Source organism: Passer montanus, unplaced genomic scaffold (genome assembly GCF_014805655.1).
Source record: "Passer montanus isolate IOZ18808 unplaced genomic scaffold, ASM1480565v1 scaffold39, whole genome shotgun sequence".
Lineage (NCBI taxonomy): Eukaryota > Metazoa > Chordata > Aves > Passeriformes > Passeridae > Passer > Passer montanus.
Window position 1 is genome coordinate 482,027 of NW_024368707.1, and position 23,636 is coordinate 505,662.

At 44.5% G+C, this 23,636-nt stretch overlaps 1 protein-coding gene across 1 annotated transcript in view; it reads right to left on the reverse strand.

Annotated features, from left to right (window-relative positions):
• The window catches only part of EPHA1 (EPH receptor A1), a 32,858-nt gene that overhangs the window by 992 nt on the left and 8,230 nt on the right, over positions 1 to 23,636 (reverse strand). The window contains exons 3-17 of the mRNA XM_039717729.1: positions 17,695 to 17,970; positions 15,668 to 16,058; positions 10,853 to 11,008; positions 9,598 to 9,930; positions 8,290 to 8,414; positions 8,028 to 8,187; positions 5,459 to 5,555; positions 4,634 to 4,689; positions 4,234 to 4,356; positions 3,944 to 4,129; positions 3,455 to 3,516; positions 2,872 to 3,081; positions 2,133 to 2,282; positions 1,280 to 1,473; positions 811 to 966 (exon numbers count right to left, since the gene is read on the reverse strand). Of these exons, the coding sequence (XP_039573663.1) occupies positions 811 to 966; positions 1,280 to 1,473; positions 2,133 to 2,282; positions 2,872 to 3,081; positions 3,455 to 3,516; positions 3,944 to 4,129; positions 4,234 to 4,356; positions 4,634 to 4,689; positions 5,459 to 5,555; positions 8,028 to 8,187; positions 8,290 to 8,414; positions 9,598 to 9,930; positions 10,853 to 11,008; positions 15,668 to 16,058; positions 17,695 to 17,970 (2,675 nt within the window). The remainder of the gene's footprint in view (positions 1 to 810; positions 967 to 1,279; positions 1,474 to 2,132; positions 2,283 to 2,871; positions 3,082 to 3,454; positions 3,517 to 3,943; positions 4,130 to 4,233; positions 4,357 to 4,633; positions 4,690 to 5,458; positions 5,556 to 8,027; positions 8,188 to 8,289; positions 8,415 to 9,597; positions 9,931 to 10,852; positions 11,009 to 15,667; positions 16,059 to 17,694; positions 17,971 to 23,636) is intronic.

Sequence of the window (23,636 nt, forward strand, 5' to 3'; positions counted from 1 at the left end):
TTGCTATTCTTGTTCATTAGGGACAAGGATATGGGTAAGGGCAGAAACAGTTACCAAGCATAAGTTGAGAAAGCTTTTTTCCTCAGTGCCTCCTAGTGCACCTACCTTTTCTCTGGAGGGAAGAAACTTCTGGATATTCCTGCCCTCCCCTGACTACTTCTGCCCACCCAATCAACTGACCTCTTCCACCTCGTGGCTAGGCCTGTGCTCCCAGTAAATCAGGACTTGTGATAAAATAAGCTTTATGATAGGGGCCATGTCTCAACCCTTTGGCAGGTCTGTACCTGCTCATTTGTTTCATGTAACTTACCTGGTTGGAGTTGGCTGAACATCCCAGACAAAATAACACAGCTGTGTTCTGAATCCTGAGGAGCCCAGAAAGACTTACTCTATGAAACAACAGTGCCTGGCTGATTGAGTGGGGGGGATATCACTAGTCTATATGGAGTTCATGGCAAGAAAATTATCCTACAAGAGTGGGGAGATGGTCAGGTTAGAGATCTGTTTGCCATCTATTCTTTTCCCTTGCTGTTTGCGTCTCATGTAAGTTCAGAGCAGCTGAAGACCCCTGAAGAGCCTCAGGCATGGACACGAGTAATTAGGGAATTTGGCTTACAGTTTGAGCTGCTCTGAGTTCTGGGCTGATTCTTCCCTTTTAGGTCAAAAAGCCAGTCCACTTCCATTTAACTGCATGGGGAAGGAAGGAGAGAAGCCTTCCAAAATCTAAGTGCCTGTTGAGATCGCACAGGGATGAGCACAGCAACTTGTAGCACAGCCTGAGGTGCCCTGTGGGAGCCTGGCTGCACTTACTCAGCAGTGAGCTCCAGAATGGACTCCATGGTGTCCAGGCCAGCAGTGCGGAAGTTGGAGATGTAGCGCTTCATGCGAATGGATTCTAGCCACTCGGGGATGGATCGGTAGGGGATGCCATCAGATCCACTGCAGCTGGGGAGACGGAGTGTTACCCTGGAGACACAGAAACCCTTAATTAGGCAGGCAACCACCTGAAATGGACAGCAGTAGGAGACAGTAACCAAAGGGGAAGCAAGCACCCTCCACCAGGGCTGAGCCAGCTAATCTGCTCTCTGCATAGTGAGGTCACAGCAGGCCAATGGCTCTGCCCTCTGTCACCAGGAGACAGAGATGACAACTATCTTCTGCACACGGTGCACTCAAGGTGCATCTCTCCAGTCTGCATGGCTCTCACTGCCTCTCTTGCCTGGGACAGGGAGGTGAAGTGCCCAGTTAACCCCTCCTCCTCTGGTGACTGTCTGCTTACCTGGGATCAAAGTCTGCAACAGGCCGGAGGAGCTGGGGACTTGAGATGAAATGCTGCAGCTGTGCCCGGATTTCCTGAAAATGAGGCCGCCTCATCCGATCATGTGACCAGCAACTCTTCATGAGTTCATAGAGGATAGATGGGCAATCCACAGGCGGGGGGAGCCGGTACCCATCCTCTAAGCTTTTCATCACCTGCACAGAGGACACAGAGAAATTTGGCCAAGAGTAGAGAGTGCAGAAGAGGAGCCAGAGACCTCTGGGAGCAGCCATTCACCACTTCACAATGTGCAGCCAGGGAGGGCCTGGTGTAGATTACACACATAAAACACAGGGTTTGGGCAGCACAGCACAGGATCAAAACACCTAAGGGATGCCAAAAACTTAAGTGGCATATGCATGTGTTTTCAGTCCCTTACTAGTTTAGCTCCCATTTGCCACTCAGGACATGTTCATGAGAAGTGAGGTCCAAATGGTCCTGGCACAGTGAGAGAAGGGGAACCAGACTCTCAGGAATAATTTTAACAGCATGTGCTGACCCTAGAATAAGACCAGAGATAATGCACCAGAGCCAGAGGAAGGAGGAAACAAAACCAATAGAAAGTATCCCCAGATCCAAATGCCATGGCTCCAAATGCCATGGATTTAAACACTCTTTAATTTGGCTTCTTGCTGTTGACACCTTAATACTTATTGCCCTTGACTTGGTTGCATTGATTTTAAGCAGGGAGGGAAACACAGTAGTTATGTGCTCAAAAGAAAGTCAAGACTGCAGGCTGAGGTAGATCTACAAAAGTTTTTCCCACATGCCTCGTTTATCTTTTAAATCAGGTCTTGAACTCAATGTCTGTTACCTCTTGATTGGTCATGTGCCCATATGGTTTGTCACCAAATGACAGCACCTCCCACATGACGATTCCAAAGCTCCAGACATCACTGGCTGAGGTGAAAATGCGATGAGCAATGGCCTCTGGGGCTGTCCATCGGATAGGAATCTTACCACCCTGTAAAACAGCAGAAACATAGTGTATCCAGCATATATCACTGAGTTGTACTTCTCCAGTGTTTTCATGTGTTTCACCTTACAAAGTGGTTCAGAGATTAAGCCCACTTCAAATGAAGTGACGTGTAACCATCCCAGGGAAATTTCTCAAAAGGAGAGAAATATTCTTGGAAAGTAAATGAGTTTAAGCCCTCTGTTCAGTTGAACGCTACACAAAACCTCTGCTGTGGGAGTAAGAGCCTGACACCAGCCACAGCCCTGCTTTGAAGGACACCACACATTAGAATTACTGGAACTTTCATTGAAAGAGACATGGAGATCACTCTAGTCCAAAACTCTGATCACAGCGAGGCTATCTTCAAAGCTAGATTTAGTAATTGAGTCCAAGTGATCAGACCTCTTATTTTGCTTCTCATTTTAACACCACAGTCCTTCTGAATTTCTTAGCAAACAAACTCAACGTAGACTCCAGAGACTAAAGCACCACCTTCTGACCCATCTACCCCAACACCATGACTTGCAATTTTACTACAGGTTTGCCTCAGAGCCTACAGTTAATTCACAAGGCTGAAAGACTGGGTTTGCATTACCTTGGTTTCATAGGTTCCTTCTGCATCATTCTCCAAAATTCGGGAGAGACCGAAGTCAGACACCTTGCATTGGAGACTGCGTGTGACCAGGATGTTGCGAGCAGCCAGATCCCGGTGCACGTAATTGTGTTCTGAAAGGTAGGTCATGCCAGAAGCTATTCCCTGCAGCATGCTCACAAGCTGCACAGGGCTAAATTTTTCCTCATTCTCCTGCATGGAAGAAGTGAGAGAAGTGACATCGATCTGCTTGGTTTCTAGTCACTGACCTTATCAACATACAAAAGTGGGCAGTGGTGAACAAGCAAAAAAGCAGTGCCCAAAGGCCCCAACAGGTTCTCACTAAGGGACTGGTGGTGGTCTCCAGTCATCATTAAGCAGTTGCATTTCAACTACCAAAGACTCCACTCTCGTCACTGAACAAACTGGATGGCATTAAGCTTCTGCTGCTGACACTGCAAATGTCAGTAAGCAGAAAGTAAGTGGATGTCTGTATCTTACTTCTGGTTTTATCTTAGGGCTCTAAATCCAGGTCAAGTGCAAGTTCTGCCAGTACACAAGCATATTACAGATTGAACTTTCTCACCCGGAGGAAGGTATCCAGTGCTCCATTTTCCATATATTCAGTGATGATCATCATTGGCCTCCCTTGAGGAAGACAAGAGGGTTTCAGCCTTTTTCAAATTTTACTCATGCCTTTCAAAGCTCTCCATATTCCCCAACACAGAGAACCATGTCCAGCCCCAGCTAACACCCCCACTCCACTGGCACAGCTGGCTGCCCCTTCTCCTTATACATCTCCCAATGATCTTGTGCTCCTCCTTGTATTGCACATCCCTGCAGCATCCCTCCCTATCCAGACTTCTCATCTACTCACCAGCCCTAGAAGATCCCTCCTAAGACTGCCTCAGGACTCTGTTGGAAATACATACCTCTCCTCCTTCCCTCATTCTCTGACATGACAATGCCTGTCTTCTTCCAGAACAGCCTCTCTGACAACAAACTCTCTAAGAAAGGCCTGAGATATGTGCCAGCTTCTGCTGTCATCCCAGGAATTTCTCTCACACACACTTACTTTTGGTGACAACTCCCTCCAGATGCACAATGTTTGGGTGATTGAACTGCCCCATAATTGTTGCTTCACGCAGAAAGTTCCACCACTGTGAGTCTGAATATGTTGACTTCAGAGTCTTGATGGCAACTACAATACGTTCTTTCCCCGGGAGTCGCAGGGACCCACGATAGACCTCCCCAAACTCCCCTGAAGACAACCAGAAGCAAAATGTCACAGATGAACTCAAAGATAGGCAACAAAACAAACAGTGTGGGGAAACTGAAAGACAGGGAGAGCAATAAGTAACTCACCCTCTCCAATCACATTCTCCATAGTGACACAAGAGACATCCAGTTCCTTCATGAATTCCAGCACACCTCTGCTGGGGTCATCATATGGTTGCAAGTCTACATAGGGTTTTAACCAGACCTTCTCTATGGTAAAGGAAAACAAAAGAGCAAATTAACTTTTCAACTTTTTGGACAACATTTTTAAAGCATAACTACAAAAGCAGAAGTGAATCCATGGGCTTCTGACAATGGCAGCAAAAAAAATCTACCAAACCCACGCTGAAGAGTAGAACTGCTGTGGGAAGAGGCAAATTACATCAGAAAAGCCATGCCAGTATCTGGTTTCAAACTAATGTTTCTTTTCATTCCTTCCAACACATTCTAGGCTTCCCCCTGGTTTTATTACCCCTTTGAACCTCACCTCGCTCAAAGCCCGAAGTATTGTAATCTGACCGTGCATGTCTCCGATGAGCCCTCCTGGAACATCAAAAAGAGTTGTGAAAATAAAATGGTCAGCAAATAGCAAAGGGAAAAAGCAAGACTTCCAAGGTGCCTGCCCTAGTTGGTTAGGAACAGAGTTCAGGGTAGCACAGAGCAAAGTGAGACCAGACACTGCCTCTACTTGGAACAGTACAGCCAGCAATAAAATGTGATGCTTCATTAACATTTAAAAATAGAGCTTTGTTTTCATAGAGGGAGTTTTGTGCTGAGTTACAGATGAATTTCTGTTTATTTCGTGTTTTCTGTACTTTTTCAGTAGAATATCTGATCTTCTTAAAACCAAGCAACAGCAGCCTTATAGACATTGAGAAGGAAAGTAGAATTGGTAGTAGAGGACCCCAACAGTAATGGTATATGGAAAATGGTTTGAAATTACTGGACGCATGTATTATCACTCAACTGGTCAGCAGCTATAGAAATGATTGTACCATAACAATGTTTTTATTCCTCTGTCATGATAACAATATTACACTGCTGGATTATAACAAAACTGAGAAATCACAACATATTCCTCTGTTCCCAACAGCAAACATTATCTTACAATATCAATCCTTCCAATCCTGCTAATTGAAATTATTTATTGAGACCCTTTCCGTCTTCCTGCAGCATGCTGGTGTTTTTCTCCTCTAACTAACCTCTACCTATACAATATCCTGTGAGAAATCTGGGCCTCCCTTTCTCAAGCTCCCATGGCTCAGCTATTCATTCATCTATACCTTTCTCAATACCAAAATTCAATACTTACTTTCGCTGAAACATGAAAAATCCCACAATTAGACCAATAAATAGGAGAACTCCAAAGATCATAGAGACTATGACTCCACCAGACAGAGCTCCAGTGTCTGCAGAAGCAAAGAGAGAGGCCGTATCACTTCAAAGACCAATATGTATTTGCCTGGAACATACCACCCAGCTTCCACCAGTTAATGGCATTAGGCAAGTTACAGCCCTTTGTCTTCCAGGCAGCAGAGCCACCAGATGGGAGTCCTATCACACGGTTATTCTTGTGCATGGAGCACCTTCTGGTGGTTCTCTGGTTGACTCTTATCTACAATCTTGGTCTTCCAGCTGAGTAATTTATCCCTGTGTCTGATTTCCTACTTAAATTCCATGACACTTTCAAAAGTGAAGAACAGATGTTCCTTCCCCAACACTCCTCTCCAACAATCCTTTCAGATCAGGCCCTTCCTCCTGCTCAGTAGCTGATTTAAACTATGGCAAAGCAAAGACATGATTTTCTCAACACTCTAAAGTGATTCTCTTCTTGTTTATGAAATTAATTATACGCTCCCCCCCCATCAGTATCTGGGGCTGGACCCTTGCCTAATTACCCTAACAAAAGCCCCTCACTGCTTAAAATAAGTACTGACTTACAAACTTGCAGTCTATCATATTCCTATTTTCTCAAAACTGGCCATCAGGTTGTTTCATTCTATGACTGGATATCTGTGAGAGAGTGTTCACGTAACACAGGCTGTCTCCTTCCATTTAGGTTCTCAAGCTAAAGCTAGGCATTTCTACAAAGTACATTTGAATTCATCAGAGAAAATGCTATATTACCTCTGCTGGTCATTTTAAAACTTATTTATCATAATTTAAAAAAAAAACAACAAAAAACAACAAAATTAAGAACTTAAAATGCATTAATTGAGAAGTAATGAGAATCTACATATTTTTAAATATTTTTCCAAAAGAAATTTAGAAAAACATCCGGAAGAAAAAAATGCCCAAATAATTTTTTTAAAACAAATTAAAATATTTTAAAGCGAGGAACAAATGATACACAGATCTGTGTGGGGAAGCATTTCCTAACATCTAGTTGAATGGCCAGCATCCATAAAGCCTAATTAACACTAGTTATTCTTCCTCTGACTCATCCCACTAAAATTATTAAAAATCATCAGCTTACTTAAGCAGAAATCAAGTGACAGACCTAATGTCCTTGTTTTGTTAAAATCAAAAAGCTAAGATTTGGAAAGTGAAATAGTATCTTTATTAATAAAATGGAGAAGCATTTAGATATACAGGACTTCTGCAGGAATTTAAGGGATCTAAATTATCAAATTCAGATTTAAATACAAAATTGCCATTTCTTGCAAATCCTCCTACACTAATATTTCTAGACTATAACAGCTAAAAATGCTTCTAGTATTATCAAACAAGAACCTTCAAATGAAACCTTGCTGGCACTTCTTTTGAATCCCTTTCATATTCAAAATATCTTTGTCTTGGCATGATAATGTGATTAACTTTCATTTGAAATAAAGCATAATATTAATGAAAGTATTTTCTATTTTATTCTTTCTTAATCAAAACAATTTTCAATGTTAATTTATGTATTTTTCACAGGGCCTCTGTAGTACCTTATTTAATTGGTCAAACATAATTTTTGTTATCATTTGTCACTGTGACTTCATGAATATTTTACCAAAAGCTCCTGGTGACTAAAAGGACCCAACCTTTATATTCCAGTTATGGTATCTCAACTCCTTATCAGCTTTCACACTGTTAATCTAAATATTTAGTTACATTAAGGTATGCCTTAACTTTCTTCCTCGTGTCCTTATTTCATTATAATAAAATTAATCTTTCAAATGCAGCACTTTTCTAAAGTTATCCATGGGGTCAACAGGAGTCTGTGGAATGAAGAGAGAGCAAATTCCATTAGAGAAAACAGTAGATTAAGGGGAAGCTTCTGGGTGACCCGAGGAAAGAGGAGGTTGGGTGTCAGGCCTATATAAGATGTTCTTTGACACAGGAGAAAGGTCTTCTTGTGGCCCTGACATCTTGGCCTTCTACACATTGTACTTTGGTGAAGAACTTTTTTCAGTGGCACATACCATCTCTTTGGGCAGAGCTACATTCAGGAGCTGGACTACATACAGTGGAACTGATAAAGCTGGAAAAAAAAAAAAGCTGAGGTCCTCTGAGTTCTCCTTTTCACTAGTAACTGGCACACAGAAGGAGGCATATGGTAATCATTTGACCAGCACTCAAACTTAGAAACATTAGCCAAATTAAAATGTCTTTCAAGAACTAAATGGTTAAGTATTATGGCAGTACAACACAATAAACTGAGATAGATCAGGTCTAAAGGGGAAAGTGCAAGCAAATTTTGTAAGATGACAAGGAAACAAGAAAAATGTCTTTTGTCTCTACAAAGCAACAGGCGTAGCTCTGGTGACAAGGAACTCAGGAGAGTGGTGTCTTGCCTTACAGCCAGCAGAACACAAAAAGAGATCCATGTACCATGAGAATATACAATCTGTTGGGGAAGTGAGTTTCTCCCAGATGAGACAGTGCTTGTCCTTTACCTGGTGGAAGGGTGCGAAATTCCTGCTCCGGGGAGTAGGGCCCAGGCCCCAGTGGTGTGATGGATCTCACACGGAGCAGGTAGGCTGTGTCTGGCTGCAGGTCTCGCAGAGTGACATTCGGCTCAAGAAGGTGCTTCACTGTGTAACGTGCCTCCTCCCCCTGCAGGAACCAAACAGGATCAAGTAACAAATGCATGCTGAACAAGAGGACACTTCCACCCCTTTGGGTGAAAGGGGGAAGAGCAAATCAGGCAGGCCTTACCTTCTCAAAGAACATGACCTCATACTCCACTGAAGTCCGGCTGCGTTGCCATGGGGCAAGCCAAGAAACAGAAAGACTACTGTCATCTCTCTGTGTCAGAATAAACTGGGATACTGTCACTGGAGCTGCAGTGGGAGAGAACAGAGAACATGAGGGAGAAATACAAACAAAATGCTAACCATGTCCTCTCTCCACCAGAAGCTCTGGTCATACCATGCAACTGGAACTGCCACTGTCATTGCCACTGTCATTTTTTTCTTGTGTGGTGTAAGGGAAAGGAGGTCTCTGGTTGTAATTAATTGCTTTCTGTGAATAGTGTTCTTCTGCCCAAACACTGGAAGCATAACTGTGTTTGGCCCTCAAAACAAAATCCATGTTCCAAGAAATTACATTTATTCCAGGACTGCACTGAAAGTGTCCAATTTGAAATAAAAAATGTTAGGATTTTATGCTCCTACAGCAGCAGCACAGCTACCCTATGTAATGATTTATGAATGCATCTGCATTGCATAAGAGTACAGTGAAACTCAATGCTCAAAATCTCTCAGCTGACTGCAAATGCATGCTGTTCATGAATAAAAAGATAATTCTCAAGAGTCTGCAAGGACTGAGGAGTTAAGCCTGGTTCTCTCCTTGTCCTTTATTTTCATCAGGAAGTGATGAGGCAAGCCAAAAGTAGCTCTGCTTTTGTAGCTCAGAGTTGTGCTGCCCTCACATAGCATCAGGAAGAAAAGTCATATTTTGTTACTAAATTAGAACCCAGGGAATGCACCAAGGGCTGTTGAGCACTGTGATGTCACCTTTCTATAATCACATTTCATGGTGTTCTGGAAAATATTTACAGGACAGCCAAACTAGCCAGATTGAAGCTAACCTACAGAAATGTGTCAAGATTTAATATCTTCATCCCTCCGTTCTTTCAAAACCTTTTATTTTCCAGTTACACCAGGGTTTCAGTTGTGTTTGGTGTTTTGCAATATCTGAGTCACACAAAGTATTTCATGACACAGCCCTCATTCTTCCTGTCACAGAGGTAACAGTACTTAGGCTGTGTGACAGGGAGGGCTTCATCCTCCTCATCTCTGTTAAGTTCTTAGTGGATTCATAGCTCTTGGTGGATAATGATTATTGCTACATTGATTTGCAATGAATATGACTAATGGAGGCAGAGGTACTTTAGAACCCTTAGCATACCATACCAACATTTGTGTCAGGCACAAGGAGAAGATGGAGAAAGCTTAAATATTCACAGAGATTCCTCTTCCTTTTCGTGATGAGCAGGAAGAAATTCTCTCTGCTTCTGCTAACCTGCATGTCCAACTGAGACCCAGACAGCTGGAGCAGTTCTCTGTGGAGCAGGACCCATTCCTGAGACACCGTTATGGGCTTCCACAGTGAATGTGTAATTGGTGTAAGCTTCTAGGCCATCCACGTCCACTGCAGGTTTCGTGAGACCAGAGGCACTGGGGGAGAACACCACACCAGCCTCACAGGGCTCACAGGACAGGAACTGGCAGCGCTGGCAGAAGACTGTGTAAGTCAGGTCCTTCCTCCCACCGTGGTCACTGGGCGGCTGCCACCACAGACTCAGCTGGGTGCCGAGGAGGGAGAAGCTGACATTGTGGGGAGCCGAGGGTGGGCCTACAGGGAGCAGAGAAGGAAGTATTAGATCCAGCTGTTAATGCCCAAAGTTCTGTGACAGCTTCCCATCTCCTGATGCACTTCAAATGGAGCCCTCTCTGCACCCCAGCTTCTCCCTCTCTGATCTCTCATTCCCATTTTCCAACCTTTTGTTTTCTCCCCATATCATTGTTCATGGAATCACAGAATGGTTTGGGTTGGATGAGATCTTAAAGATCTTCTAGTTCCAACCCTCCTGCCACAGGCAGGAACACCTTTCACTAGACCAGGTTCCTCCAAGCCCAATCCAAGCTGGCCTTGAACACTTCCAGGGACAGGGTGCCCACAACCTGTTCCAGTGTCTCATCACCCTCTTCATAAAAAATTTCTTCTATGTGTCTCATCTAAATTCACCCTCTTTCAGTTTAAAACCATTGTCCCTTGTGCTGTCACTACAGGCCTCGGTACAAAAACCTTTTCTTCATCTTTCTTGCAGGCCTCACTAAGTATTGAAAGGCTACAGGATGATCTCCCCAAAGCTTTCTCTTCTCAGGCTGAACAACCCCAACTGTCTCAACCTTTTCTCATGAGAGAGGTGTTCCATCCCTACAATCATTTTTAGGGCCTTCCTCTGGACCTGATCCAATAGATCCCAGTCTGTCTTGTACTGGGTGCCCCAGACCGGGATGTAGCCCTCCCGGGCTACATATGAGGTCTCATGAGAGCAGAGTAGAGGAAGAGAATCCCCTCCCTCGCCCTGCTGGCCATATGCTTTTGACACAGTCCAAGATACACTTGGCTTTCTGGGCTGCAAGCTCACACTGCCAGCTCATGCCCAATTCTTCACCCACCAGTACCCCCAAGTTCCTCTCTGGTGGTGCTCTCAGTAAGTTCATCCCCCAGCCTGTTTGGATATTGTTCTTTCTTTCTGTGTGCGACTCACGGGTGCAAGCAATGTTCTGGCCCTCCGAAGGCGCTCGGTAGAAGCCTGCATTGCAGGGACAAGATGTGGCCCCTGACTCGTTGGACAAGCTATTGGGGGGACACTTCAGGCAGCGTTTAGCATCCAGGGAGTGGCGGTAGAACCCTCGCTGGCAGGCTGTGGAAGGACAAACAAGCCAATAAAACATAATCAATAAACCCAGATCAACAAAAAACTGCCTGGCAGTTTTGCTCAGCTTCTTGAACACTCCTTTATCTGCCTCCATTTTTTTAGTTTACAGAAATATTTAGGTTGAAAGGAACATCTGGACACCTGGCAGTCACCTAGATCAATCATCTCAGAGCAGATAGAGAGAAGATGCAAACACAAGGTAGCATCAGTATTATGACAGGACTTGCAGACTGAAGCAGGGGGATCTAATTCCTCACAGATGCTGTATGAATACAGAATCCAGTCAACCTCAGAAACATCTTCCAATATAAACCCAGACTGGTCCCCACCTTGTCCTTCAAGCTTTCCACACCACAAATAAGAATAGTAACTACTAATCCTTGCACTCCTCAGAGTCTTCTGCTTGCTGACTTCATGTGAGTTAGCCAGTAGGCTTTTTAGCAGAAGCATCTTTGCAGATTTCAAGTGTTGTACCAGAGCATCACCTGGCAGGGCCCTGGGGGATATCTAGGAAGCTATCAGTTCACCTCACAGCATCAAGTGTAACTGGCTATGGAGCCAACACAGACTACAAGAGAATAGGTGACACATGCTTTCTACTTCTAGTTCTACAAAAATTAGCAACCACACTCTCCCAGTATAACATCTGACCACCTGGTTTTACTGTGTTACTATTAGTTCAATCCACAGAAGCACTGGTCAGCTTACCAGTTGTCTCAAGGTCAATGCTTCACCTGTACGGTTGTAGCAGGGAGAAGAAAATCAGTGACGGAGCTTAAGGAAACCTGTGAATTTAATGGTTTTCCAGCCTGTGCTAAATGAATCAGAAGTTCTTTAGCTAAAGAAACAACCAACATATTGCTAATCAGATGGTTGAGAAATGCATAGACTAATTTTCAATTTTCTGCCAGAACTACCACTTTGCATTTAACTTGCGCATTGAGGGAATGACCCTTTTTATATTGCACTATAAAAGCAACAATATCCTGTGTAATCCTCAAGAGATCCCAATGGAGAAAACCATCTGTTGAGGAGCTTCACACAAATAGCTTACTGTAGTGGAGCATAGTATAGGAAATGATTCTTTATCCAGAAGACAAAAAAACAACCCAGCCATTCCTACTATATGACAAAGAGGAACATCTGAGGGACCTTGAAAACTTTCCACTAACACATGCCAAACAAGACTACTCATCATCAGTCTGCAGAAGGGATGCTTAAAGAGCCCAGAAAAGAGAAGTAGTCACAAGTAGGAGCAACCAGCACCTTCTGATTCTGGGAAATGACAGAACCACTCAGGAAAATCTATCATTCTGAGATACAATCATGCAACTATGTGATTAATGATAGCAAAGGCCATTGAAAATAATTACAAGGCTCAAGTATTGATTGTCACAGCCTAAAGAGATTCCACTTACACTCCAGATCAAATAATCCCTTTGAGAAACAGGCAGTAAAGGTTACTTTGATCTTCAGACTGCTCACAACTGAGAGCACTTCTACTTGCTGGACTGAAGATGAAAGTTTTGAGGCCTCCTACCACTTTGTTCCAGCATAAGATTTGAGAGTTCCTGACATTGGATCAGTTTGGGTCAGGAGAGCTTTGACATGAAAAACAAAGGAAGTGCATGGCCATATTCTTGTATAACACAGAGGTGCTGATGTTGCCTGCCACAGATATGACACAATATACATACACTCTTATCAGGCTGAGACCGCCTGCAAGTAAATGAAAGAAATTTGGGGTTGGGAACCTTTGCAAGAATCACAGAATCAATTAAGCTGGAAAACATCTCTGAGATCATCAAGTCCAAGCTGTGACTGAACACTACCATGTGAACTGGACCATAGCTTTAAGTGCCACATTCCTTTTCTTAAACAGCTCCGGGGATGGTGACTCCACCACCGCCATGGGCAGCCCATTGCAATGTCTAATCACCCCGTCTTGAAGAAATTCTTCCTAATGTCCAGCCTAAACAAGATAAAGACTGTGTCTTCTTGTCCTGTCACTACTTGCCTGGGAGAAGAGACTGATCCCCGCCTGGCTACACCCTCCTTTCAGGTATTTGTAGAGAGGGATAAGTCTCCGTGCTGAACACCCCCAGCTCCTCCAGCCGCTCCTCATAAGACTTATGTTCCAGGACAGGTAACTCTGACCCCAGGAGAGCCTCTGTTCCTCCCCAGCGCCACTCCAGCCCACCGCCCACCCATGCTGTGCCGAGCCCCTCCAAGCAGGAGATGCCTTGCAGGCAGCCCACAACCTGGCAGAGATGCCGCAGGGCGGGAGCTGCACGGCGTACTCGGCTCCAAGGGACAAATTCAGGAGGCGAGAGCAGCAGCGGGGACACCGGCGACACGAGCTGGCGGCGGCGGCCGGCAGGGGGCGGGAGCGGCCCGCGGAGCCCGGCCCGGCCCGGCCCCGGGGCCGGCGGTGCGGAGGGCCTGCTGGTGCTCCCGGCTCCCCCCGCCCTGCCCCGGGGGTGCGGAGGTGGAGGGGCAGCTGCCCGCGGCCGGCCAGGGGGAGGCGGGCGAGGCGGGCGCAGAGCCAGTAGCCTCGGCCCCTGCCCAGCCCCGCTGGCCCCCGGTTTCCCCGGGCCTTGAGCACCCGCTCCGGGCGGCACGATGGGAAAAACGAGTCTGGGAAGGGGCCTGCTCACCAAGCACCAGGGGGCAGAAAGGATGGATGGGGCGCTTCCTTCATTCCTTATTCCTGCAGGTGCCCCTCGTGAGTCCCAGCTAGGCCGGGAAGGCTGCAGGCCCCAGAGCGGGGCTGGCGGGGAGCTCGGCTCACCTGCCGGCCTGCAGAGCCCAGCAAGGAGCCAGAGCACAGGCCGGGGCACAGCCAGCCTCTGTGGGCACAGCAAATTACATACTTGAGGAAGTTAATCACGAGCTCTGGGTTTATGGGCAGCAAAGTCTGAATGCTCTGGGGCAGGCACAGCTTTTCTGGGACTCTGGGGTGGCTAAGCCATTCTACCCTCAGCAGACCTTTGGGAATTGATGGAGAGATTGAGGGAACTAAGTAAGGACCTGAACCAACCTCTGGCTTTCTGGTGTCTACTGTCCTATAACAAGAGATCAGGTTCTTTTCCTGGTTAAAAGGCAAAGGTGCAGCTTTCCAGGTGTGGGGTGTTTTTTTTGTTTGTTTGTTTTTTGTGGGTTGTTTTTTTTTTTTTTTTCTCTCCCTACTCCAGGCAGAACTCAGAATTAGAATGACATTGCCACATCTTCTATTCTGTCACACTTTATGTGCCTGAGGAAGACCTCATCTGTTCTGAGGACAAAGTAAAAGCTGTGATTTCAGTCTTTATCCTGAGCTGGATTACTCCCAGTCCATTACACAGTCTGGTCTTTTCTGCTGAGGGGGTTGATCCTAAGATATCCCCTCCACTGCATTCACCTTCTCCCCTGATGCTCCAATAAGACACTATTCTGGTCATGAAGTACTTCTCTCTACTCCTGCTAGGTTCTCCCCTCTTCCCTTCCTCTCCTGGGAGACTTCCCCTGTCCCTACTAATCCTGCAAAACATACTTCTGGCTGCAGCTGTACTTGGGCGGAGTGGGATGAAAGCACAGATGTAGAATGAACCTGTGCTGCGATAGCAGTCGAGGCTTGTCCAGACATGACAGCTTCCCTGCCCCTTCCCAGAGGAGTGCTCTCAGGAGGGCGGGGAGAGCTCTGTAGCACCGAAGTGGAAAAACTGGCTGGGCTGTGCAAAGAGAGGGGATTGCTGAAGGAGGCCAAGGATCTTGTGCTTCAACCTTCTCCAGCTCTCCAAGCAAAACAAGCAGCAAGCAGTAGGGATTCATAGAGACCCCAGCTCCCTGTAGCAGAGCAAAGCAGAGACACGGGTCACCTGCTGAATCTGAGAGCACTGCATGGATCCCTGTGGCCTTAGCTTTGTGCCACACAGCTCTGGCAACAAGAGCAGAGTCTTTTACCTCTCTCCCTGCAGTAATACATATCCTCCAAAACACCACACATGTCAAACTAAGTTGCCTTAAGAAGCTGAATCTTGTCTTCTCTGCAGCCAAGGGAGAGTCCTGAACTTCTTACTCCAACAACTCTTGCTGTGACTCCAGCACCCTGGTGACTCTTTTGCTTGCTAATTGCTCTTCTTCAGAAGGGCAGGCACCACGCCGTTGTGCGATATGCTTTACACGGTCTCCCATGGCAGAAGAGCCATACCAGTCCAAGAATGAGGGACAGAGGAGAAACCTCTCCCCTCTGCCTCTCAGCTGTCTAGTCATGGGATAAATACCCTGCTCTGTGTGTCTGACCCATCTGCCCTGAGAGAACAAGGCTGCTGTTCAAGGGTTGAGAACCAGTTGTTGAGTGAGTCAGTGTCAATCACACAGTTACAGCTCGCAGAAACTAGCTCCAGAGCTGAAAGCTCCTGGATGAAGCCCAAGAGGGAGTGGAGAGGTGTGTGCAGGTCTTGCACCTGACACACGAGGAGAAAAATCACAACTGACTAAGAGAAGCTAAGAAGGAAAGGAGAAGGAAAGATATAAGATACAGAGGGTAGGCAAGAGAGAGGTAGACCACACTAACTCCTGATCCCACTTTCTGCTTACAGATACTCTGATCTTTAGCTCTCTGGAACCTCTCCCATGGCCTACAGCTAGTGTCTGCATACTCACCTACGCAGCTCCCATCAACTTCCTCAAACCCCACAGCACAAAGGCATCGGCCCACTGGTACCAGCCACTCCCCGTCAGTGCTGCAGTGCATCCTTGGGGGAGAGCCCACTTCTTCAGCTGCGTACTCCACACACACTCCGGGCACTTCTGTCAGCCCCTCTGACCCTGCCAGCGTCTCTGGAAAGCGGGCCAGGCCCCGCACCGCCTCCGGGCAAGTCTTGTAATACACTCGGACAGACACCATCGCTACACAAGCCCCAGAGTTCTGGAAAGCCAGGTAGAAGCCCCGGCGAGAGAGCTTCCCAATGGGGCACACTTCTGTGTTCAGCTGCATGGCCCCCGACTCGATGTCTCTGCTTGTGAAACTTCGATCTGCTGCCACAGTGTTGAGCTACATGAAAAAGAGAAAGACAAAAGCTTTGCCATCTGAACAGGCTACAGCAGCTGAGATACCCATTCCTCTCAAGCCTCTTTTATACTAAGGCCTTTTAGGGGCTGTCTGGTTAACTGCTTCTAATGCCACTGCACTTCGTGCTTTCTTTGCACTTGAAAGAGGTGTTAAAAATGGGGCAGGCATATTTTCCTGCCTCTGTACCTTCCATCATCTCCTTCAACTGCTTTATAGTCATTCACTGGTCTTCTACAGTACCCTGTGTTCCGAGCCTCTGATTTCAGAGGTCTTCAGGAACTGCCCTTTTTCTGTCATAATTTTCTTTACAAGTTGCATGCAGTAAATCTACAACACCACTAAAGACCTGTGCTTTGAAACCAACCAGGGAATTACAGCCACTTGTTTTTAGGCTATAGTTGCTGCAGTTCAGATAATCTACTGTAAGGTGCTCCCTGTGCAGCACTCAACATATTTCAGGACTGTAGGTACTTGGGTGAAAAATACTCCCATGCTTTTGCATTCCCACTGCCTCTGCAAACAAAGGGTAAGAGTGAATGAGTGAGTGAGGATATTTTCCATGCTTGAGCAAATGGGAAAGGCCTCTGTGACACCCTGTGACATGGAAGAGCAGGACTGCAGGTGGGGTGGCCTTTCTTCTTGGTGGGAGAGCCTGATAACTGATCCTCTCCTCCCCAGGCCCCTTCCCATTGTACGACACCACCCACTCCTTGCAGTTGGATGGGAGATGAAAGGCTCTGCAGAGCAGCTGTATTTGGCAGGGATCATAAGGCATGTTTAGGAGTTGTGGAGGTATCGCACAAATTCATGTTGTAGGCTGGAGGGGAGGTGGAGGAGCACTGGGGAGGGAGGGGAATCAGTTACCAGAGTTCTGCTCTACCTGTCGTGGCCTTTATTACTCTTTGTTTCCATCGCATCTCATTTAAACTGCAAAGGAAAGGGTAGGTCTGTGGTTTCTATTAGAAGAGAATTGGTTTAGAGAATTTTCTCTGAAAAATAAGCAGAGGTTTTCTGTCCTGCAGTTCCAGTGTTTCCATGGCAAGAGAGCACAACATTGAGGAAAATAGCAGGTAAAATACAGCAGTGCTAAATACCTTCACACCAGGGAGAACTTCACTGTAGCAAGCCATCACCTCCAGGTTTATGAAACAAGACCCTCTACCTCATGGCAATCAGAGTAAATAATCAGGACCACTGAGACCTGAACTGGATTCTGTTCTCTGCTTGGTCTAATCTTGTTTTATTCCCTAAGGCAAGTAAAATTCCTTTGGTCTCTGCTTTACTATTTCTAAAAATTGGTGTAACCATCCAGCCCTGTCACAACCCTTTAGAATCCTTACCTACGTGGTGTCTGGTTAAATAAGAGGTTATGCAGAACACAGGTCTGATCTCATTTGAAACCTCCTATGCCTCCCGTGGCAAAGAGTGCTCTGAGCATCACAGAGGGCACCGGGGGTAAAGTTTAATCTAAGGACAACACTTACTATCCCATGCCCTTCCCTGCATGCTGGTTCTCCTGGCCTGTCCCAGCCAGCAAGACACACCTAGCTTAAGCTGAAAGATATGACAACTTTAAGCTGAAAGATATGACTCAGTCTTCACCCCCAGCAATACAGACCTTGGTGAACAGCGGGCGGCGAAACTGGATCCCAACATCTTGTTCAGACTCCATATAATAGAGATTGAAGGTCTCTTTGCAGGTCACCACCTCACCTTTGAAGCTCTTGCAGTCCCTCACCGTAAACTTTAGCTCCACATAAACACGTGAGGCTGCCTCACCCCGATAAATCCAGTTGGTGCGAAGCCAGTGATCAGTGTCACCCTCGGAAAGCACACTGCAGTCCTGGTACATGTAGATCGGGGTACCATTTATCATCTGCTGCACTTCACTCCACTGCTCCCAGGGGAGAACAAAACACATACTGTTATACAGCTGTGAGAAATACGTTTCACTTCAAATATGACAAAATCTTGCCTAAAAATCAGTTCTTGCACAGGGTTTGGGCTTAAAGCCTCACTAGCTAAAGTCTCTTACACTTAGCAAAAGCTGCATCTGGTCTAGAGCCCCTTGGCTGCCTAAACTCTGTACATAGGGAGCAAAGAGGATCCTGCAATTAGATCTGACTTACACAGACCTTTGTACATCTCCTTCATCCTACCTTGGTTTCAGTTTACTTCTTCCATGCACTGCCTTATCTTGGAGATTAAGACCCACTACTTCCATGTATTTGCCACTTCTTTCTGCCACAGTTTACATCCAGGGTGTACAGTAGGACCTACCAGGTCTATTATCTGCCCCTGGAAATAATGCACAGCATTTTGGAGTAAGAGAAAAGGTGGCCTGGCATAATAGAAAGGTAAATTGCAGAAGGACTGTTGTAGAGCAAGCACTCATTAACTTGGAGTTCACGCTTCTTTAAGTGGGATGTTTTGCAAAACCTAATTTAACTATTAAAACTCAGTTGATTTTTCTGACTTCATATTGCATTAAGGTTCTGCATCTTACCCAGGCCAGTAATGGCCAAGAGGAAGACAAGGGCCTAGCTGGTTATATGACCTTACTATTTGCATGAATCTAATAAAGTTTGATACTGATTTTAACATATGCTTTTGCCAAATTTTAGGTGGCTCTAGCTTTTCTTTCCTTGCCACAGGTTGGATACAAAATGCAAAGAACATTCTCTTTTGAGTAATTGACATATGAGAACTGAACATTTGGAAAGCAAGGTTTTGTCCACAGGGAAGATAACTTACATTGTTTTTCCTCCAATGCTAAGACTGCCTTTCTCATTATGCTTTAAATGTTTAATCAAATTAAATTGAAACAAGTGCCCACATAAGTACTGGCACAAGTTTAAGCATCTTGGTTTTAAATCACACTCCAGGTTAAGATGCAATTTAAACAAGGCCTCAGTCTCTGTGTTACTCCAGACTTGTCAAATCTCATGGGCTGAGCATGAGATTCACACATTTCTTTAGCACCACCACCTCCTGTGCTCATAGCACCACATCTTTTCTCCCCACAGACCAGGTCACTCTGCTAGTGGAATACAAGAGGTGGACCCACAGAGTGCATAAGAGGCTCTGCTTTCATGCCATGAGTTAAAGTATACCTCCTATATACCTCCTACACAGCCCCACTCTGAAAAGTATTGGAGAGCCTTCTCCAAACTAGCAAGTCCTGCTGATAGCACAAGCTCCTCTGCATGATTTCAGCCTTTTACCTAAGTGCATACTAGCAGTCTCCTCCCAAGAAGTTCTGGGGATGGTATCTATGTGTCCCTTCTTGTTCCCTTTTTTCTTCACATAATTAATCCCCAGTGTTACCCCACCCTCTTAATCTGATCCAGCTGGCATAGACCTGCAGCACACAGGATTTACACTTATTTCACTCACTGAAGGTCAAAGGATTTATGATAGCAAAACAAAGAAAGAGACTGATGGATCAATCCCAATTGATCAAGCAGGAGGGACAATCACTTAATGACCTCTTGCAGTCTTTAACTGAAAACCTTCTGGAAAATGTTACAGAACTGAATTTATAATGCATCCTGAAATAGACCGGAGTAGAAGAAAAGAAGCTAGGAAGGAGAATAAGAGTAAACTGGCTTTCATACACTGCCAATGTTAGGACTGGCTTTTAGAAGCATTTTTCAATGCGTGTCTGCCTGGGAAAAGCATAATTGCATTTGGAGGCTGAGAGTTAGACAACTTTCCATTAGCAGTTTATCCCAAGGCAGTACCACAGACAAGTGTCACCAGAAAGTGGTTTTTGCATGTCTCACTGAAAGACATGAGCTGTTGTGGTGCCCATCCAGAAAATACATTTTTAAAACTTACATGATACAGGACCAAAGTTTCATCTTCAGTGGTGACAGCTCTAGCAACAACAACAACAAAAATTCCTTTAAACTATACTGCTGGAAAAAAAATCCAACTGCTAACTCCTGTATTTCTTAGCTCATCTCAGCCTAGCTTCTTCCAGACTCAGTTCTTCAGGGCAAAGATGCTTGGCACTGACAATTGCACAGTTTCATATGCAGTGTAGTGCAAAGAAATAACAAGGGAGTCAGATGTTTTTTTCTAGACTCTACTGCTGATGGGTAAAGGAAGTAAAATGAGGATATTATTTATGCTAACAATAGAGAACTATTGTTAAATATGCTTCTGACTTATTTTCATTATTCAGTGAAGCTTTTAAATTCAAAGTAGTAGAGGAAAACTGTTACATACATTTAATGAAAGGGTGATGAGACCAGAAGTTGCCAGGCAACTGTCTCCCATCCTCAAAGAATCTGCTGCAAAATCAAAACGTATGCCTCTGATTTTTAATGTAATATTCTTCATAAACATGTGTGGTAAAGTCTGGCCAGTCAATATTAATTACTTGCCTCTGCAGTTTGTCTGCCAATGACATTGAATCAACCTCCTTTTATAATGTAACTTTTTACCCACTTCATTCCAGACACTGTTGCCTTACTCCAGTTGGCCATAGAATAGGTAACATTCTTCTAGAAGTGGAGAACAGTGTCAGTGAGACTTATTATAGCAGTGAGTGAATTTATGTTTTTTTGATGTGAGAGAAAACTTTCTCATGACATTCAGAATCATAGAAAGATTTAGGATGGAAAAAACCCTTGAAGATCATCTAGTCCAGTTCCCTGCTCCAAGCAAACTAAAGAGGTCTTAAAGTCTTTGCATGTTATTCTTTAAAATGCCTTTTAAAGTTTCTTATTTTTTTAAATTAGAGTCTAAACTGTCCTTAAACTAGTCTTCAAACTCTTAAAATCTTTTAGAATTCTTTAAAAGTTGCTAAGAAAACAAATGCCAATGCATTCAGGAGAGTGCCATAGGTTAGTACCTTGGCTTCCTAAAGAGTCTATGTATGTGGCCATTGAATTTGAGAACAAATGGGTTTCCTGTGTTTTTCAGAAACCCATGTACTAATACAGGCACCTAGTTCCAGAGGTTTGTTCTTGAAAATCTTGGTATGGTGGTGTAATACAGAGCAAAATTATTCCAGCACAGCAATTAAGAGTCAAGTTAAACACAACCTCAAAGCCAAGGTACTGTGTCAATAACCTCAAAACACTGTGAGTTCAGTAAAAAGGAAAAAAGGAAAGCAACTTTCCTCGTATTGGTTTGATTCCATATAAAGAAAGCTGTCTTTACAAAGGCCGTTCAGAATGACTTCAATGACAATCTGGAAGGGCACCAATAGATATTTGTAGTAAACAGTATTGGTTTGGTCTGCCATGTGAGTAAAAGTCCAAAGATAAGATAAGGCATGTGCCTTTTAATATCTGCCTTTATTGACTCTGAAACGATGATACAGTTTGAAGCTCTGGAGCCTACGGAATACTTACTCTGCTTTTTTCTGTATAATAAGCCTTCTATAGATTATGTTTGTGTCAAGGATCCTATCTAGGACAAGCTGTGATTCCTTTATCTATCTGTGGACTACTCTTTCTAGGATTTACCATCAGGTATAAAAGACAGTTTGCACGCCTTGGAGCCACTGTCTCAGGCTTTGCAGGCATCAATGAAGTGGTCTCTTTTGGTTTTAGCCTTTTTTAGTGGGGAAAAAAAGGAAGGAAACAAGTTTTAATGTTGACAAATACAAATTTCATCCTGCTAATGGAGAGGTAGGCTACCAGTGACAGAGGCAGCAGACTGTGACAGTATTGCAAATTGTAGGCTGGGACTGGAGTCATAAGAGCTTGTGACTCGCAGTAAGAATACCATCTCCATCTCCAGCTTGCCACGGACTTTCCCTGTCTCCTTTCAAAAAAGAGCCTGCCTGCCTGCTGTGAGCTCTATCTCATTTGCTTTCACATTACCTCAGCACAGTGACTTCCAATCTGTTGTCTGCAGACCCCCAAGGAAAGGCACGGTGATACTTCTAAGAGACTTACAGAAGCAAAAGCTAGGCAAGCCTAGCCAGTCGGCTTAAAGTTACTAAACTAAGATGCATGTCTCCACTGGAAATGTTAATAAAAACTCCTATTGGAAAAGTCAAAGAGTTCATATGCTGAAATCTAATGGCTTGTTTAACTTTGGGTTAGAAAATTTCACTAGGACAAAATACCAACTAAGTTAATAAAGACAGCTACAATGCACCTGTGCATAGTGTGTCTCAATCTCATTTAATTTTCTACAGAATTGAGACGCCATTAATTCTCTTCCTGAAGAAAAATTGCAAGGCCCCAAAATAGCAACCTTTTTCAGCAACAATATCACTGGTGTGGCAAGCCTGAAACGATCTAGGAAAACGTGCCACTGAACAGTTTTTATCCCTTTTCCCTGGCTGCTGTGTTGCCTGTGGAGTGTCTTGATTTTTGTATAGTATAGCATTTGCATGCTACCATGACCAAAACCCCTTCCTGGAACAGATTCAGTATTGAAGGTAATTACAGCTGTGCTACAATCATAGTGTAGTTTTCTCAGAGGAAAGCCGGTGACAAGAGAGGCACCTTGCTGGCACCTGTTTTAATACAGTGAAGAGCTTCTCTTCAGTTGAAATACATCTGACAAAAATTTGTCAGGAGGCAAGCTGGACCAGCCAACCGAAAATAGCATCACCACAGTGGTGTATTCTAGAAGTGAAGCTTCTATGACCCTTTACTGAAAGTTTCTCAATACTCTTTAAAGTTCTTTTGCTGGTGTGGAAGACAATTTAGATGACGATGATGAAAGAAGCGTGGTGACATCTAGACACTTCATGAGTCCTGTAACTTTAAATCTGAGAACAGCTGAGGCTGCTCTTATTTCTTTTAATCATTTGGCTATGGTCAGGCAATTTTAATTTCATCACATCATCATGGAGCCTTTGACACAACTGAACACAGAAGAGATGTTTACTTATCTACAGTATCTTTATGGGTGGGATGATATATATTTTTTCCCCATAATGATCCACAGGTTATTTTCAGGGAGGAGCAACTCCATTATGCAATTACTCATTCTTTAGGGCACTAGCGCATAGGTCTCCATCCCACCCATGTCCTTTCAATTTAACTGGTACTCATGCTCTTATGGGAAGATAAGGTTTTCATGTGGGACACCAAGCGTCAGTGCATTGATTACAGAACCTGTTTGTCAGAGCCAGGTTCTGCTCTCTGCTTATTCTCTGAACTGGCTGACCACATTAAGGTCTTGCATGAAAACAGTTCTGGTCATAGCAGATGGTGCTAGATGAGTGATAATGATAGTCTAGTCCAACATTTCACCTAGCTGGTTTGGAACATTTTTTTACTAACACTCACTAACAGTACCAAAAACTACAAAAAGGACAGGAGTGAAAAATCAGATTGTGCATCTTAAGAGTTCAGAATTCATGGCTAAAGCCACATTACCAATAAAGCAAATGTTAGCTCTAGCGTTATTTTTGCATTACATTGCATAGGATTCGTTGTAAATGGAAGTGATTTTTTTTCATTTTTTCAAGGTAAAGGACTTTATATTGTAAGCTGTGGTTTTGTATGGTGTGTCAAGTGTGCATCTAGTGTTTACAGAGAAACTGAAAATTATTCTGGTGGTGATGGGCAATACTTGCTCTGT